Here is a 16,843-nt window from a genome sequence, read left to right as displayed (position 1 = left end):
GCAAGCATGTTTTGCATTAGACAAATAATCTCATTTTACAAAAATATCTCTTTGTCTTTGTCTTTATAAGATACTACAGCTAAAATTGAGCTAGATTTAACCAGCACAAACATAATTAACATTATGTATTAACATTTTTTTAAATAAAAGTCTTTATGTCAGGAACAATGTGATCAAACATAAGTCAACAAAATTACACACATTCTAACTCACATCATTAAGAAGCTTCTCCAGGTTCTCCTGCAGCTCAAAGAAGTAGACAGAAGTGATGAGGCCCTCACGGGCTTTGGCCAGGCAGTCTCTGGACAGCTCAGCTATCTGGTGGTGAATGAAGCTAAGGACTCCATCGGCCAGCGGAAGAACATTTTCAGGTGAGAAAGCCTGTATGAACTCAGCCAGCCTATCCTCCATCTGTGCCGTGGCCTGATGGAGAACAAGAAGTGAAGAGCATGAGAGAACAGGAGCGAAGAGAATGGTGAGAATCAAGAGCAAAAGAGGAAGTGACACAGATTAAGATTAGAAAAAGTTGGATTTCTTTAGAAGACCCAGAGGTATGTGACAATAGGTTCAAAAAGTACTTTCATTTGTGGCTCCAACAGTGTGACTCTGCTGCTACACTGACTTCAATACAATGTCATTTTTTTCCATTTGACTGGTTAGAACAAGCTCAAAGAGCTTTCACCTCACATGAACTCCAAACTTTAATGCCCAATTTCCTACGGCTCGATTTTTATCATTGTGGAAGCTTTCAGCCCATTTCCTTTTGATACCAACCCGTCAAGAGAGTGAAACGGAGAAAAACAAGGCAGAAATGAGGAAATTTCTTTTATTTAACTGTTCATAGCTGTGGCACTATTTATAAGTGCGGTGAATAAACTTAATATTCTCTCTGACAGGGCGAACTTATCATAACTTGGCAGTGTCACATAATCTTGTTTGCTATGGTTTAGCAGCCCCCATGGCTCCCCCTTTTTTTTGACTGTTTGGATGTACGATATCAAACATTTGTGTACACAAATCAACAACAAAACATGTTCAACTATAACTTATATCCCTTTTTATTTCTCTGATATTTGAGTTCTGACTTGATAGGATTAGATAGTTATTGTGAAAGATTGTTTTAATGCTCTGTGGGCTCAAGGATTTGCTCACTGTTGTGTTCATTTCTATGGAATATGATGTTTATCATAAAGCAGCTTTGTATGTGTGTGTCTCACCTTTGGAAAGCGCTCTTTGTACACATGGTTCATCATGACTATCTCATTATCATAGCAGGAGGAGGAACGTCCCGGGCTGGGGGTAAAACAGAAAAACATGGAATATTGTCAGAAAGATCTGGTTTTCCCACCCAAAATGAATTCAGTTATATAATGTGTTCAGTGCTATAGAGTCTGAACTGTGCTTAAGATTTTATTAGCGCTTTAAATTATCTAATAAAAAGAGAAAGTTAGTACTTTATGTATATCATCATGATGAGTGGAAAAATAACACATTCCTCCTATTTAAAATGGAAACATGAAGTCATAAGTAAGAAAGTAAAACACACCAGCTCCTGCTCAGTTCAATAAACTCAGGGCTAATATTAGCTTAAATCTACTCCAAGGAGTTTTTAACTGGTTATGAAACTCAATTTAATACTAATGACTTAATGCTGCTTTAAACTACAGATTTTATTGATACGTTCAACTGTTAATGTGTTTTATTTCTTCTTTAAAAAGTAAGCCGTATTTGCAAAGCAGGAACTTTCCCCAGGGACCAACCTTTGGAGGAACTCCTTTCTACCACAGGGACCGGGGTCTGAATTAAGTTCCATTGAATTTTTTTACAACCAAAAAGTCCCAGACACATTTTCCTTATCTTTGCAGGTCTTAAGACCGCGGTGGAAAAACAGACAACAACAGGCTAAAGAACTCTTCAAGTTCCTGGGACTAAAAGTATTTCAGGTGGAAACGCGGCTATAGTCTAACTTTCTTGATATACATACAGCACTTACTTTCTCTATTTATTGATTAACTTTAGGTCCTTAAGCATAGTTCAGACATGGTAGCTTTTAAATAGAAAAAATCTGAGGTTATATAAAAGCAACAACAAGATCAACCAGGGGCAACCCCTGTAAATCTGCTTTGAAAGCGTTCTTTTAAAAAGAGGATAGTGCTTTTGGGCAGCTGAAGCCGCTGTTTAATCTCCTGGGTGCTGCTGCTGCTGACCTGAGACTGCGGGAGCGTGGGCGCATGTGGGGAGAGCAGCGGCCCCCGTCATCATCTGTGATGCTCTCGGTGCTGCCAAAGTGCTTGGATAAGAAGTGGAGCTCATCCATGGTGGGCTGGAAGGGCAGCTGGTGCAGTCGCTCCTGCGAGGAGCTGGAGGACTGGAGCGAGAGAAGAGGAAGAAGAGGGGAAGCAACAGCAAAGGGTGGAGGAGGAAGAGGAAACAGATGAGGGAAGGGAGAGGATTAGGAGGATGAAGGAGGGGAGTGGGGGGCAGGGGGAGAAGTTGGCAGGAAGGGAAACAAGAATATTAGAGTGGGTGGAGTTGGACGGAAAAAAAAGAAAAAGTACCATAATAAGTGAAGCAACTAATAGATCAATTATTACAGTATTTGCTGAAGCTGTTCCTTGTGGACACCACTGATGACAAACCGAAAACACAAGTGTTAATGAGGTTGTCCAATGAGCCACGAGTCTGTCTCACCTCCTCATTTGCCTTCTTCAAAGCAGTGAGACTCCTTCACTTACTTTGCTAACCGAAAGATCGATCACTGATCAATCACTGGTGACAGACTAATTGAAAACAGTCAGGGTGAAAAGAACAGGCCTAAAGACTCCATTTTTCTTTGTCTGTTTCATGTATGTCGAGGTTTTTTTTACTGGTTGTGTTGAGGTTGTCAACCATTCCTCTAGTAGTATTGTTGCTGTGACTTCTTTTTACTTGGATTTTCTGTTCAAGTCTGAGTTTCTGTAAGTGGCACTCTCTTGTCCGTTCAGCCACAGGGGCAACTGTACCCAGCATGCATAGCAGTTCATATGAATGTCATTTTGCAGTCAAGCTATCAGTGGGTTATAAACAGTTACATTGGTTGGATCCTGTGATGTGTTTTTTTACTGTTTATGTAAATGATTTCACAAACCTTCGGCTACGTAAAGACGGTCTTGGTGTTACATTACATATTTGAAGATTATCACACACAGAAAAATTACTTTGCAAATCAAACTTTAATAAATCATTTACTTAGTCTTTAATAAGGCATTGAAAAAAAACTATATGAGGTTTTGTGGTGATGTTCCAGGCTAGTTTTTCCCCATTGTTTCCAGTGTTTGTGCTAAGCTAAGCTTGGGTCCTGGCTGTAGATTCATATTTACTGTACAGACGAGAGTGGTATACATTTTTATCATCTAACTGTCTGTAAGAAAGCCTATTCGCCAAAATGTTGGTCAGAGTTGTTAGTAATTTAGATATTTAGGATAGGCTGCCTTCAGCATTAATGAAACCATGTTATTATTCAGTACATTTTTTGTGTAATGTTTCAAATGGTCACTTTAAATAGAGAGGGGACTGAGGAGCAGATAGTCGAGAGCTGAAGGAAGCACCGAGCACCACAGTTCAGTTTGATTAATAAAAGTCACATCATTGATATCAATGAAATATCGTTTTCTTTCTTATATGGTTAAATTTAGCCAGAGATAAAAATGACTGCAGAACAGAATGTGCTCTATCTCATTTCTCAAGTCCGTCTCGTCCCACCGGCCATGGCATTCATCACTTTCCCCTCCTGTCCTCCTCTCTCCATCCATCTAACCCTCCATCCGCAGCCAGATGGAGAGAAGGAACCAGGCCTCCTCTGACGTTGCTGTTACGCAACAAGACACACAGCAAAATACACGAAGGAAAGAAATAGAAGTGACAGCACGCTGGAGATGAATAAAGTTGAAATGTATTGTATGTGTGTGAAATATTTTAAGATATTTTGTGTGAATCTGTCAAAGAATGCATTTTTTACATACTGTATATGTGCCAATTACAATAATTTAGGTCAGTGGTTTCAAACCTTTCATGTCTGACATACGAGTCATGTATTACTCATTCCCTGTTTAAAAAGTAATGCATTACTTACTCCCTGTAGAAAGTAATTTGTTACACTACTCGTTAGATTACTTTTGCGTTACTCAGCAACGCCTGAGATGACGTAATATGAGCTGCATTTAAAAGCCAACCAAACTGTGGCTTTATAGTAGATTAATCCAGTTTATTTGACGTGTTTATCACTAAGGCAGTGGTTATACCTCATGAGGAGGAGTCTCTCAAATCGTTACAGACAACCTGTTCCTCCTCAGCATCAGCACAACACTGCCCAGGCTGACAAGACTCTTCACAGGCACGCTAAACGACATCGCTGTGTTGAATTTCATGTTTATTATAGAGAAATGGTTCAGGATCTATGACACAGACAATTCAGTGACTTCAGTGTTGGAGTTGAAGGAAGCTGTCACTCAGACTCTTTAGCAATCTATTTCAACTGTTTAAGTTTAGTTGTTGGTTGAGCTATGTACTCCCCGACTAGGAACCACTGATTCGTGTTATGGGAGGAGAGTAAAGTTATTTACCGTTGAGCTGGGAGTGTTAGTGCCATATCCAGAAGAGGGCAGAGACGCTAAAGACCATCGTCGTCCGTCCGCTCTGCAGAGAACACAAATGTCACTTAAAAGCTCAACGTGATTTGTACATCTTGTCATAAAATCTATACAATATTAGCTTATTATTTTTATTACCTGTGAAATAATAAATCTGACTGTAAGACAAAACCCTGACAAGCTATTTTCACAAACTACGTGGACACATCTCAATTTCAGCTGCACTAAAAAAATGTCATTCAGCAGACCAGTGACTTATTACACATCTAGTTTGTCTCAGGCGCCTTCCTCAGAGAAGAGAGCACAGAAGACTCATTCATTGTGCTTCTGTATGCCTCGATCGCAAAAGTGACAGGCAGTCAGAGGGATTTGATAAATGAGGCCAGAGGATTTACAGGAGCACCAGGCTCCCAACACTATGTCTGACTGAGGAGAGGCAGAGGTGAATAACAGTCTAATTGGCCTTTTTCACATACATCTCTGCCTATAGAACGAACGAGAGTGAAGTCTCGACCTTGTTTCTCCATCCAGATTACAGCTTGACAATTATTTTAGACCGTCACACTACTGTAGTCACTTTGACTTCCCTAAATATGGTACAAGGGCCCCAAGAGCATCAGTAAACTCGGCCCCAGTTGTTAAGGCCTGGATCACAGCCGTCGCAGTTCATCCCAAAGGTGTTGGGGTGGCTCTGTGGACCAGGCAAGGTCTTCAATAACAAACTGGGAAAACCATTTATTTATGGACCTGGCTTTGTGCACGGGACACTGTCATGTTGAAATTGTCATACAATAACATTGTGTGCTCAATACTGTTAACATTTTGGTTCACTGCCTTAACTTAAAACACAAAAAACAGACCACAAATACATTATAGTATGTGAACAATGTTACAGGCATTTTTGTAATATATAAAGCAACCTAAAAACCTTCTACTATAAACTCACATGTAAAAACATTCATACAAACAGATGCACACATTCACGGCCACCTGTCCACACACCAACACACAGTCTCATTAGACCAGCGTGAATAAACAGAGGCACTGTGAATGTAATGTCTTGGCCCTGTAATACATGAGTCAGCCTGTTACACTGCGAGAACCTGCGAGTGCAGCGGGAGGCTCCCTGCTCCCCTGGATGTGCGAGACCTCACACAACAACAGATCCACACCTCGTCTGTTCTCTGATGCTCACTTGTTCTCTCTCCTCCCCTCCCTTTGTCTCACGCTGACTTGACTTCTGTTTGTCTGTCTTATCCGTCTTTCCTCTCCTGCCTCACTTTCTGTCCCTCTCATGTCAAAAACTAGTGAGGGTAAACATGTACAATGATCACACTCAATATATGTAGTGATATAAAGCAGTGACCTTCTGGAGGAGGCAAAAGAGAAATGCGCAGGGTTGCTGGGAGAGAAGTTTCGTGGGCTGTCCAGAGGGCTGCTTCCTGCAGGGACATGCACAGAGGACGAGACACAGGAGAGAGGGTGGGGAAAGAAGATGTGAAAAAAATAATCAAGCCCTTTTATTCTGTGACCAAATGGCCACAGGAAAACCAAGCACACTTTAAACCTTTTTACCACGGTTTTCTCCTTTTTGCAGTAAAGCTGACTCACACTTGTCTGATTATGTGGTTCAATACATCAGTGTGACTGTTCATAATCATTGTGTTGTGTTTGGGGTGATAAAATGGTTTGAAATTGATTACGTTTTTTCCAAATCACGAAGGCCTGTCATTGATTTTGTGACTGATGAACGCCTTGTAGCCTGAGTGTTTTATTTATTCAGCCTTGTTCTGCAGACATTAATGTGGCTGTTTTGATTAATGGACAGAAAGATTTGATTGGGGGCTTTTTCTTAGGTGAAAGATTCAAGCACTCTAATTTAAGAGAGCAGCTCAAGCAAAGACAGAAAGTATGTGGCACCCAACATGAGAGCACCCTAGTCAAGTCTCAACCCAACTGAATACTTTAGATTAACATACTAAAGAAAAAAGTGGCTTCTTATGGATAGTTTGACATTCCCTTTCTTTCCGAGAGTTAGATGAGAAGATAAAAACCACTCTCATATCTATACGATAACTATGAAGCCACAGCCAGCAGCTGGTTAGCTTAGCTTAGCATAAAGATCTGAAACAGGGGAAAACAGCTAGCATACAAAAACTCAAGGGCAAAAATGACAATTAGGTGTTTGATAGGAAGTTATTTATTGGACTATTTATTACTACATTCAGACAGAACCAGGCTAGTTTTTTTTCCCCCTGTATCCAGTCTTTGTGCTAAGCTAAGCTAACCAGCTGCTTCAAATTTATTGTACAAACGTGATATATGTAAAGTGTTATCATTCCTACCTGACTAATTTCCCAAAATGTCAAACTTTAAATAATAGGATTATCATTATTATTTTCAATTTTAGTTAAAATAGGTAATATCTTTATATTGTAAGTATAAATATGTCTTTCTTTCATAATTATTTTGAAATTAATTGATTAATAAAGTTAGCCTGTCTGCCATCAACATATGAAGGTGTTATGTGTTACTATACATACCAAGGTGTCCAGGGAGGGGAAGGGGGGAGTGTGGGCGAGGCAGCGTGGGAGAGGTGGTGGTCAGGATCAGACTTTTCCTGTTGCTTGTACGACAGCTATAAGAGAAAACAGAGAGGTACATGTAAACATGAGAGGATATTGCAATTACTGTGTCGAAGTGACCATAGCAGAGTTGTGTCTCTGCTTGTCGCTGTGCATGAATACGTGCGCTCTGTGGCTGCATGTATAGAAGCAGAAGAAGTAGAAGCAGACGTGTGCAAATGCATGGATCACTGCAGGAGCACAACAGCGATAAGAGAGAATTCAATTTCCTCAGTCATCTATCCCTGTCTGCCCCCTCTCAACCGAGATAAGAAATGAGGGGAGAGAGTGTGGAACCGGATGAGAGCGTGGTAAAGTTAGAAAGAATAGTGGCAACAAGAAAGGGTGAAAAAAAAAGATGGAGATTTAAAAAAATGAAGAGCAGTCCCAGTTAAAATGTTGCAAAAATATCCACTTTTTTGACTTATTAACTTGGTAGGTTTTGGGGTCTTAATAGCAGTTATTACCACACTAAGTCACCTCAAATCTGCCCGTAGACTCCAAACACATTATGTGCATATGATGTTATTGTATCTAACTCACACTCCATTAGGTGGCAAACTGAGTAAGCCTTTTGTATCAAAGCCCCTTCATTATGTTAGAATACTCTGAAACGGTGCAATTTAATTCAACAGCTTTTTAAAACATGTGCGGCACAATGTGCTTTGAGAGGCATAAATAAATGCAAACAAATACAACTTGGAACAAAGAGGAGATAAACAAAATGCAGACAGCATCTCATCTTCACTGTCAAAAGAAGAGGATAGTTGGTTTCTCCTCTCTCCACTTTCAGCCCCTGTCACAAGGGTTCACATGTGAGCAGCACCACCTCTACACACACACACACACACTCTCACACACACTAACATTTTCATTGTCACTTGCAGTGTAGAGACGTGAGCGGACTGAGATGGGATCAACACAGTAAGTAAAGATGCAGACAGACAGTGTTGGGTGGAGAGGGAGACAGTGAAATACCTCTTACATTACAGTGTTTTCAACTGCATATCTGGATGTGAATAATTTATCCACTGACTGAATTAATGACCGATCTCACAAGGAATAGTACAACACAGAAAACTAACTAAATTACTCATATTACACATTAAACCTGATTAGGAACGGCAAGTTAAACAGAAGAACTTCAACAACTTAGAAACATTAAACACTGAGCACGTTGCAGCTTTACTCTGTTATTCCATCCCACACTGTTCCCATGGATGTAGATGGACTCACACCGTCTGCGACTATGTGTTAACACCTGCCATTGTTACTTGGACAGCACTGCGCCACCTTGACAAGCTTCCAACAAGGGGATCTCAGAAATTATACATTTTCATTCCTGCATTGCAGGGGTGTAACACATAGCTACAAACGGTGTGTTTATGTCACACGAATGTGACCTTCCAGTGACCTACCCTTGTAACTTCCTTTTCTGTGTGAAACCTTTCTAATGCCATTTATATTCCTCATTCATATAGAGTTATGTGACATAACTCCCAACAAAATATACAAATAATTGCTTTACCTATGTACCTAAATAAATTAAATTATATTTCCCTGTGCATGCAGTGGGAGGTCCTCCACATGAAAATAAAGTCAGCCTGAAGTGTCTGTAAAAAAAAACAATTAGAAAGCTACTGAGCAAAATCTAATAAGCTCTGTTAGCCCTTTTGCATTCACCTGTAAGACATTCCTTAACTTCCCTTTATCATTTCCTTATGTGCTGCAAGATGCCAGATCATGAAGTAAAAATAACACCTGTGCAACATAAATCAAGCTTTATCCTGCAAGGAGCAAACAACTGGTAAGAACTGAGGTTGAACCTTGCTGAATATCTGAAAAGTGAACGTGACACCATCTGTAACACAATGGTGTCATGGATGACCACTAATGAAGATTGTGACTGTTCAATAAAGGAATTTTATTTCATACTGCCACCTAAAATATTGCAATAGGCCACAAAAAGAACAGAGCCATCTCATCTAATCAGTTTTTATCATTTTAACAGCACACAGGATGTCCTGGTCGATCAGATCTATAAGTAGCCTTATGGGTATTGATTACATATGCCAATAGGTTGGCTTTAACATGCAGGTCCGATAACTGCTATTGTGCCATTTCACACTTTCTCAACTGGATCAATTATATTCTGACATCTTTCTGTAACCTTAAACCTTTTTCTCTGAAGCTGCAATAATCTCACTCTAACACACACACACACCCTGTCCTACAGTTGATTCGCGAGTTACAATCATTCTGGGAGTGCATGTGTGTGATGTGTTGTGTGTGTGTGTGTGTGTGTGTAAGGTTCAACATAACTTCACTGGCTTCTATTACTTCAGTAACTGCGTCTTCAGAGTAAAGAAAAAGACAGAGAGAGACTAAAACAGAGTCAAACCGAGCAGCAGGACTATTCTCAGTTAATGGATTCTCAGTGCTGCAGGAAATCAATGGAGGCTGGCTGTAAACACACCAAAACACACAGAGCTTGGCCTTGACTATCCCCAGTACGGCTTGAGAATAAAACGCAGTCAGTATTCGGTTCTATGTGTAAAACATGTAGCCGCTAACTGGCATGTATTTACTTTACACATCCAGCAAATATGCAGCTGCTGATGCAGAGTCCAAATCATTCAGAGTGATGCCAGGGGCCTGTTTCTTGCTCGATGGTCATTCAAGATCAAGAGAGGGTTGGGAGGGGTGGGAGGGGAGGGAGGGGAGGGAGAGATGCACTCCACTGCACTCAGTAAATCTGGATTCTACCGGCTGTAGCCGAGGGGCTGGAGAGAGGGATGGAGGTGTGGAGGATGAGGAGGGAGATGTGCAGAGAGATAGGGGTGTTAGCTGCTACAATCATGACATGAAAGCAAGATGAGGGAAAGTAAATGTTTAGGGAAACTGGGTGACTGGAAATTCAGTAGAACGAAACTTGAAACGAAGGGGAAAAAATGAGAAAAACAAGAATTCGAGATGCAGGTTGAAAGCGCTCTCAGTGGTGCTGATCACCCACACAGGCGCAAGGTAAACATGACCCAGTTTTTTTCACCCTTAGACACACATATAAGTATATTCACACTGCACAAACATGACAGAATGCATAAACAGAGCACATGGGGGGAATACTGTTCACTGTAAGCTTGAGCAGATGACACAGAGGGGGGGAAAGCTTGGCTCTAACAAAGCCAGACAAACAGGAGTCTTCATACTCTGCATGCTCATACTCCTCCCTCTACTTAACAGCAGGAGGACTATTAATATTGATCAAACCAAACCGCCCATTCATTTGAAACCACACAAATGTATAGAATATACAAAGTCAAATAGAAAGCAGATCTGAGGCATGGAAGGAGTGGGGGATTGGAGCAAACACAGAGGCACGTAACAAAGAGAAAGTAAGACTAAAAGCAAGAGCACTTCAAAGAGAGGAAAGAGAGAGGCGGAGGCAGAGAGGGAGAGAACTGCTGATGAGGGTCGGGGAAGGCTGGTGTGTTTACCTCCACAACATGAGGAGAGCAGTGAATGAATGGCTGGAGACAGAAATTATAGCGGTGAATAAATCACTGATGTGTTGGTGGAAAAGATGAAAGGGACGATTCAGGGAAGGGCTGAAGGAGGAGAAAGGGAGGCAGAAACAAAAATATAAATGCTTGCTTCCGCGCCCTTTCTCTTTTATTGTATACATATCGGGAGTAAAGTATGTAAAGCACTTTATTCCAGGAACATAAACCAGAGGAAATATAGTTGGCGTCTGCAGCCCTGGAGGGAATGGGAGAGGAGGGAGTCATGGTCACATGACAGCTTGTTGCTATGCAGCGTGCAGCAAGGAGGCTTCTGATAATGCCGACCGGGGACCACAGCTAAGGAGAGGAGAAGGGGGAGACATACTGCTCCATATAGATGTCACTTGAGTTCATTGTTGGAAGGCGGAGGGAGAGAGAGGGAAAGAAACGATTTTGTGTTGGTGACACGACGTGAAATGTCAAACAAACCACCTGCCGTCAAGTGAAGGAAACTAGTGGTAGAGTAAAGTAACTCATTGGGCCACTGGCAGAACGACATTCAATAACCAAAATGTCACACGTTTCATCCCTGAAACAACCCTGACTAAAATGAAAACTATTGAAAAAAACCCACAATATGAGACAGGACAAAAGATCAATAGGTGCTTTTTCAGAGTGGAAGCAGAAGCAGTAGAGGGGGAGAATCACTCACTGTGAAGTGGACCATGAACTCACCACAAAAACAATAAACATCAAGTTAAAAAAAATTGGAAAACCAAACAGAACAAATGTATGTGCAGATATTATACAATCTGGGAGGTGTTCTCATAATGAATAACATAAAATTTATAACATTTTACTATAATATGTCTAAGATAACAGCAGCAACTATACCACCGTAGCTAATTAAGCTAATGTGAGCTCCATGAGTTGATTAAAAACAAATACTTCAGCTAGACTTTAGGGGTTTAAAACATCCACTTTATGACTACCTACATGATATCAGTGATATCACGCTGAAAGACTGGAGCTTATAACTACATGTCCCAGGAAAAGTCAGGCTCACCAGTTGGTGATCCATGTAGAAGACATGGAAAGCGTGTTGTTGTTCCTAGTATTAGTATGATAAGAAACAGTGTGAGATCCAACTTTTATCCAACCCCATTTGGCTGCTAAACTGAACATCATTCTTATTATTCATACAGTATCTTTTCACTTTTAAAATGACCGGAGAAGGGAAAGGACTTCTAGGATGAGGACTAACTGATGTGTTTGGCTAACATGATGCTATCTCAGTGAACTTGGCTGGGGTTAAGTAAACACAACATTTCTTACAGTTATATAAAACTCCTCACCACCAGTGGGGAATGCTTATTATTCAATATTTTTGCTTAAAACATTAATTAAACAATTAATTGATTATTTAAACTGTTTTAATTTTGAGTCAATTGATTTCAAAATTAATCAAGTAAGTCTTCCAGCTCTAGCGCTAGGGTCTGATATCAGGCGTACAGTGCATAAAGTGGTGTATCTACAGGATATAGACGGTATGTATTGATTCCTATTGGCCTGTAAAAGTCTCTTTAAGTAAGTAGATCTAACAGTATTGTCCAGCTGGTCACATGAGCGGCAGTAAAATGCAAGGACAGAAAATGGTCATGGTGAAGGCCTGAGGCACATCACTGTCCTCACTCAGCTCCATCAGATCTGCACTCGACTGCACCGAGCATTGTGTTAAATGTCAAAATCATCGCTTGGCCTAAAACACAATGGCCAGCAAAAATTACCCTTCTCTTGCACCTCTTTCCATCCCAGGTTACTAAGCTCTTTGGGGTCCTACACACCTCTAACAACACTTCAAAGTCACTCAGCCTGGATCAAACACAACATTTTATTGCTGTAGTTTTTCCTGTAATAGGTTCAAATCCTTCTGTCTCCGTGTGGGGAACTACACAGCCGCTGACAGTAGCAATATCTATCAACAACGGGTAAATTTAGTGCCGCTGAGAAGCCTGCATCCTCAAAAGTGTTTTCCTGTAGAAGCCCTGAGAGGGAGACAGTGGAGGAGAAGGAGGATCAAAGACAATAAGAGTCCCATTACTCTAAGAGGAGAGCAAAGTCAAGGCCCTTTACTGAAATCAGGAGCTAATGGGAGATGTAGCACCTACTTTATAAGGTTGTGTGTATTGAACATCGCGTTCCTCTTGGGGAAAGCTGCAGCACTTAGAAGGACTGACTCAGGTGTCTGGGCCTCCCACTGTCCTGCTTTAGTTTGTACGTAATTGGTTAAGTGAAGTGTAATGGCTTATTTAGTTACAGAGGAGTGTTTATGAGCAGAGGATACAACTGTGTGAGTGTGTGTTGACAGGATGTAGCTACCGTATGTGTGTGAGAGTCGTGTTAATCTGTTTGTGCACGCAGGCAAAAACTGGGTTGTAATTATGTGTGTGTGAGCTGTTTGTCCCATAGCACAGTGCACCTGAGCCAAAGCACCTGAGGGAAACGCACACACACACACACAAGGGGCTCCCCCTCATGTCAAAGCGTTCGTCAGTGCTCAAAAACTTCAATGAGAGGTAAACTTTTGTTCTCTCCTCGGAAAGTTTGATGTCAGCGAATAACAATGATGTTAAGTTGATGTGCAGCTTTCAGCGCAGCTCCCTCTACTGTCTGTCTTACTAACAGCTGGGCCGTGCAGAAAGAAAGAAAGAAAGAAAGAGTGCAAGCGAGCTAGTGTGCGTGTCTTGTATGCTCACGTAACCTTAGTGAGCTGGTCCCTAATGGAGGAGCAGACACAGATATTACCTCAGGGCCCTGCGCTCTATCTCACTCTCTCCTCCTTTCACCTCTTTCACAACCTTCCTTCTTTTCCTCCGCCTTCGCTTTCATTATCTTAATCACTCATTCCCTTCTTCTTCTCTTTTTCCTGCATGTGTCTTTGACTGTTAACTAGAGGAGCAACAAGAGGTAAATGTTTAAATGTTTGAATCTTAAACTTTACATATTACACAGCAGACACTTTAGCTCACTCTTCATACACTGAATCCACACTGCATTTAATACATATCGCAGGATTTTCAAAATGATTACTCTTAGCTTTGAGCACCACTGTTGAAGTGTAGCAGAGACTTCTACATTATTTCCATCTGCCTGCCTGTGTGTCTGGGCTCAGGTGTGCTATAGCGAGAGTCTCTGCTGTAATATAAGTCAGTTTAATCCCTGATCAGCAGGGGGAGAATGAAGTCACTCTGAGAGACTCAGCATGACATCCACTACTGCCGCCGCCGAAGAGGAAACCCCCGGTGCTTGAATGTCAGCTCAAATTTTCAGGCTGTTGACATCAGAGTGATTAAAACTATCAATTATAAGCAGGTGTGCTCATATTATCTAATTTATTTAAGAAATGTAATAATGTGCTATTTTATTAAGAATGCTCTTTTTACCTGCAGCGCTTCACAGTAAAATCACAATGCAGTTATAGTTGGGTAAAACAGTCCCACCCGATCATCCAATGTCAGGCAGACGTCTCTCAACATCTGTGATTCAGACTCCAGAAAAATCCATCTAAAACTTTGTTCTGTCTGACTCATCTTTGGCTCATCTAATCATCGATTGGACGCTTCAGACAGTGAATCAGTCTACCTGCAGGTCAGCTGGAAATGTCACTATGATGAGTCACTGATGCCCCTTTTCAATAACGTATTGCAATGTTTACTGTGGTCACTATGCTAATTAGGTATGAGTGCATGTTAACTGTTGCTAATTAGCACAAAACACAAAGTGTGTGACATGATGATGGTGAATCATTCATTTTGTTACTGTTTACTATCTAGCCATCATATTTTAGCTCGCAACTAATGATGTATGTCTTATAGTATTATGTATCAGTACATCAGTGGTACATGTACCATTTTATAAAAAATAATTTTCTGTAATATTTGCTGGAACTTTCACTATCCTGACAATATTACATGATACAGAAAATCTGTGAAAAATCAGGTATCTCTGGCTCGTTCTAAGGCTCCTAGTTTGCATTTGAAAGGATCCACCGGGCCTAGGAGCACTAGAAAGAGCCAGAGGAACCTGATTTGTTCATACATTATTGGTCTCATGTACTACCGTCAGGATATAGTGAAAGTTTCAGCAAATATGACAGTTACTGCAGCTTCAAAACCACAAATGTTAACTTCATGTTGGCATAGGGGTAGAGTCAATGATTCACCAAAGTCGGAAGGCATCATCCTCTGGGAATCATGAATGGCATAGTAATCCATCAAACAATTTGTGAGATATTGACCAAAATAATAGACCGATCGACTGACATTGTCATCCACATGCTGCAAGCATGGCTGAAAAAATGCCTGTATGGGTTTTCAGGACTGTCTTGAAACAGATATTTGTCAGTTTTATGACTGCATATCATACCATTTAAAAAAAGTGTTCACACAACATCACTTACTGAAACTTTTGAAACCTACAGTCCAGCTGCCAGACCTTAAGTGCTGCAGTATTCTGTGCTAAAATCTCTTTTATCATGCACACTCAGCAGAACAGAAAGGACATCTAAAACCAAGTTAGACACACAGTCAAACACGCAAACAGTGACCTTACACACTAGTCACACTGTCAATACGAGCCTCTTTGTAATGTATACTGCAGACACTGTAGACGCACACACAGAAAGGACAGAGCATCAGAGAGACTAAACCAAGGGAAAGAATTAGCTGTAGAGAGAGAAGGGAGAGCCAGTGCTACCACACCTTGCATCAAAAAAGCCAAATCATCACTGCCCCGTCTATTGCTGTACCTTTTAGTGCGTCGGAACATGTTGCTGGTTGGGTGTCTAGGCGTAGCTCTGAGCAACAGGAGCAGCAGCAACAGCTGAGCGGTGAGGGAGAGCAGTCAGAAAGCAGCGGGTCTCTGGGAAAATGTCATCGCAATGCAACGCATACTGTTAGCTCCCACAACCTTTAGATGTGCGCTGGTGTCTGTGTGTCTAGGCAAGTGTAGCCAAGACCCAAAGGAGAGACAGAGGGAGGGAGAGAGTGAGGGAGGGAGATGGGTGGGTCTGTCTTTTTAGAGAGGAACAACAAAAGGCAGCAGGGGATTGTGGGTCATTTTCTCAAGGCTAAGGTGTCGTGGTACAGAGTGTAATTTTGTGACTTATTTGTGGTTGTGTTTTCCATCTTTTCTTTCTGTGCTGGAAGAACCTGATGGGGAGTTAAAAGCTTTTACTGCAGGCTATGGATACCATGAATGAATGAATGAAGCAGAGAGTAAAGGGAGGTTAATTTACCTCAGCAGAGAGTGAAGAAATGACTTAGGGACAATGTGGACTGTTACATAACTGAGAAACAGATGATGAATGGATTCAAAGATTTTTTTAAAAAAGCATAACGGATGACAATGTATGCCACACACACACACACACACACACACACACACATACTGAAGGGCTGTGTTTACCCATGAATGGATGCAGCAGGCAGATTGAATGTGAAGCCAACTCCACCGAGCTCATCTATAATGGATGTTGGGACTGATAGCGTCCTACAGAGGGGAGACAGGATGTGATGTGAAGGAGACAGACTGAATCCAAATGGAAGTTGTCTTGGGAGAGAGAGGGTCATGATGGTAAAAATGGGAAGTATTGGAGGAAAGTGAAGGACAACAGTGAGATGGATAGGAGAACACAGCCCGTACACAAACAAGAGTTGGTCTGCGGCTTCATTTCATGTTTGATTACCCATGATGACTCGGGACGAGGGGGCAGCATAGAGAAGATGGATAGGGCAGGGAAATGGGAATGGGGACAAGAGGAGAGGCTGGGAGTGGGTAGCGGGCTGTGACCACACACACAATCGTAAACCCAGACACTCTTACTCAGTGGAGCAAAGAGATTATAATGAAACACCTTAATTATGACGCTATTAGTGTTATTTAATACTCTTGTCATCATGCAGTGAGGGAGGATGTATTCAGATGTTTGAATTAAAGTGCCCTCCACTACAGTTGGAAATTTGAGCTCTGACTTTGTCTGTCTGCAGTTTGGTGTTGAGCAGGTGGGTTTTTAGAGCTTTTCCTCTGA

At 41.4% G+C, this 16,843-nt stretch overlaps 1 protein-coding gene across 1 annotated transcript in view; it reads right to left on the bottom strand.

Moving 5' to 3' along the window:
- Window positions 1–16,843, bottom strand: part of LOC118323107 (microtubule-associated serine/threonine-protein kinase 1-like) — a 43,612-nt gene that overhangs the window by 16,454 nt on the left and 10,315 nt on the right. The window contains exons 3-8 of the mRNA XM_035655031.1: window positions 7,172–7,266; window positions 5,995–6,070; window positions 4,602–4,674; window positions 2,208–2,368; window positions 1,218–1,293; window positions 214–423 (exon numbers count right to left, since the gene is read on the bottom strand). Of these exons, the coding sequence (XP_035510924.1) occupies window positions 214–423; window positions 1,218–1,293; window positions 2,208–2,368; window positions 4,602–4,674; window positions 5,995–6,070; window positions 7,172–7,266 (691 nt within the window). The remainder of the gene's footprint in view (window positions 1–213; window positions 424–1,217; window positions 1,294–2,207; window positions 2,369–4,601; window positions 4,675–5,994; window positions 6,071–7,171; window positions 7,267–16,843) is intronic.

The sequence above is a fragment of the Morone saxatilis genome, unplaced genomic scaffold (assembly GCF_004916995.1).
Source record: "Morone saxatilis isolate NCDOM2014 unplaced genomic scaffold, NCSU_SB_2.0 Contig14, whole genome shotgun sequence".
NCBI classification, from domain to species: Eukaryota; Metazoa; Chordata; class Actinopteri; family Moronidae; genus Morone; species Morone saxatilis.
This window is presented reverse-complemented; position numbering and strand designations above follow the sequence as displayed.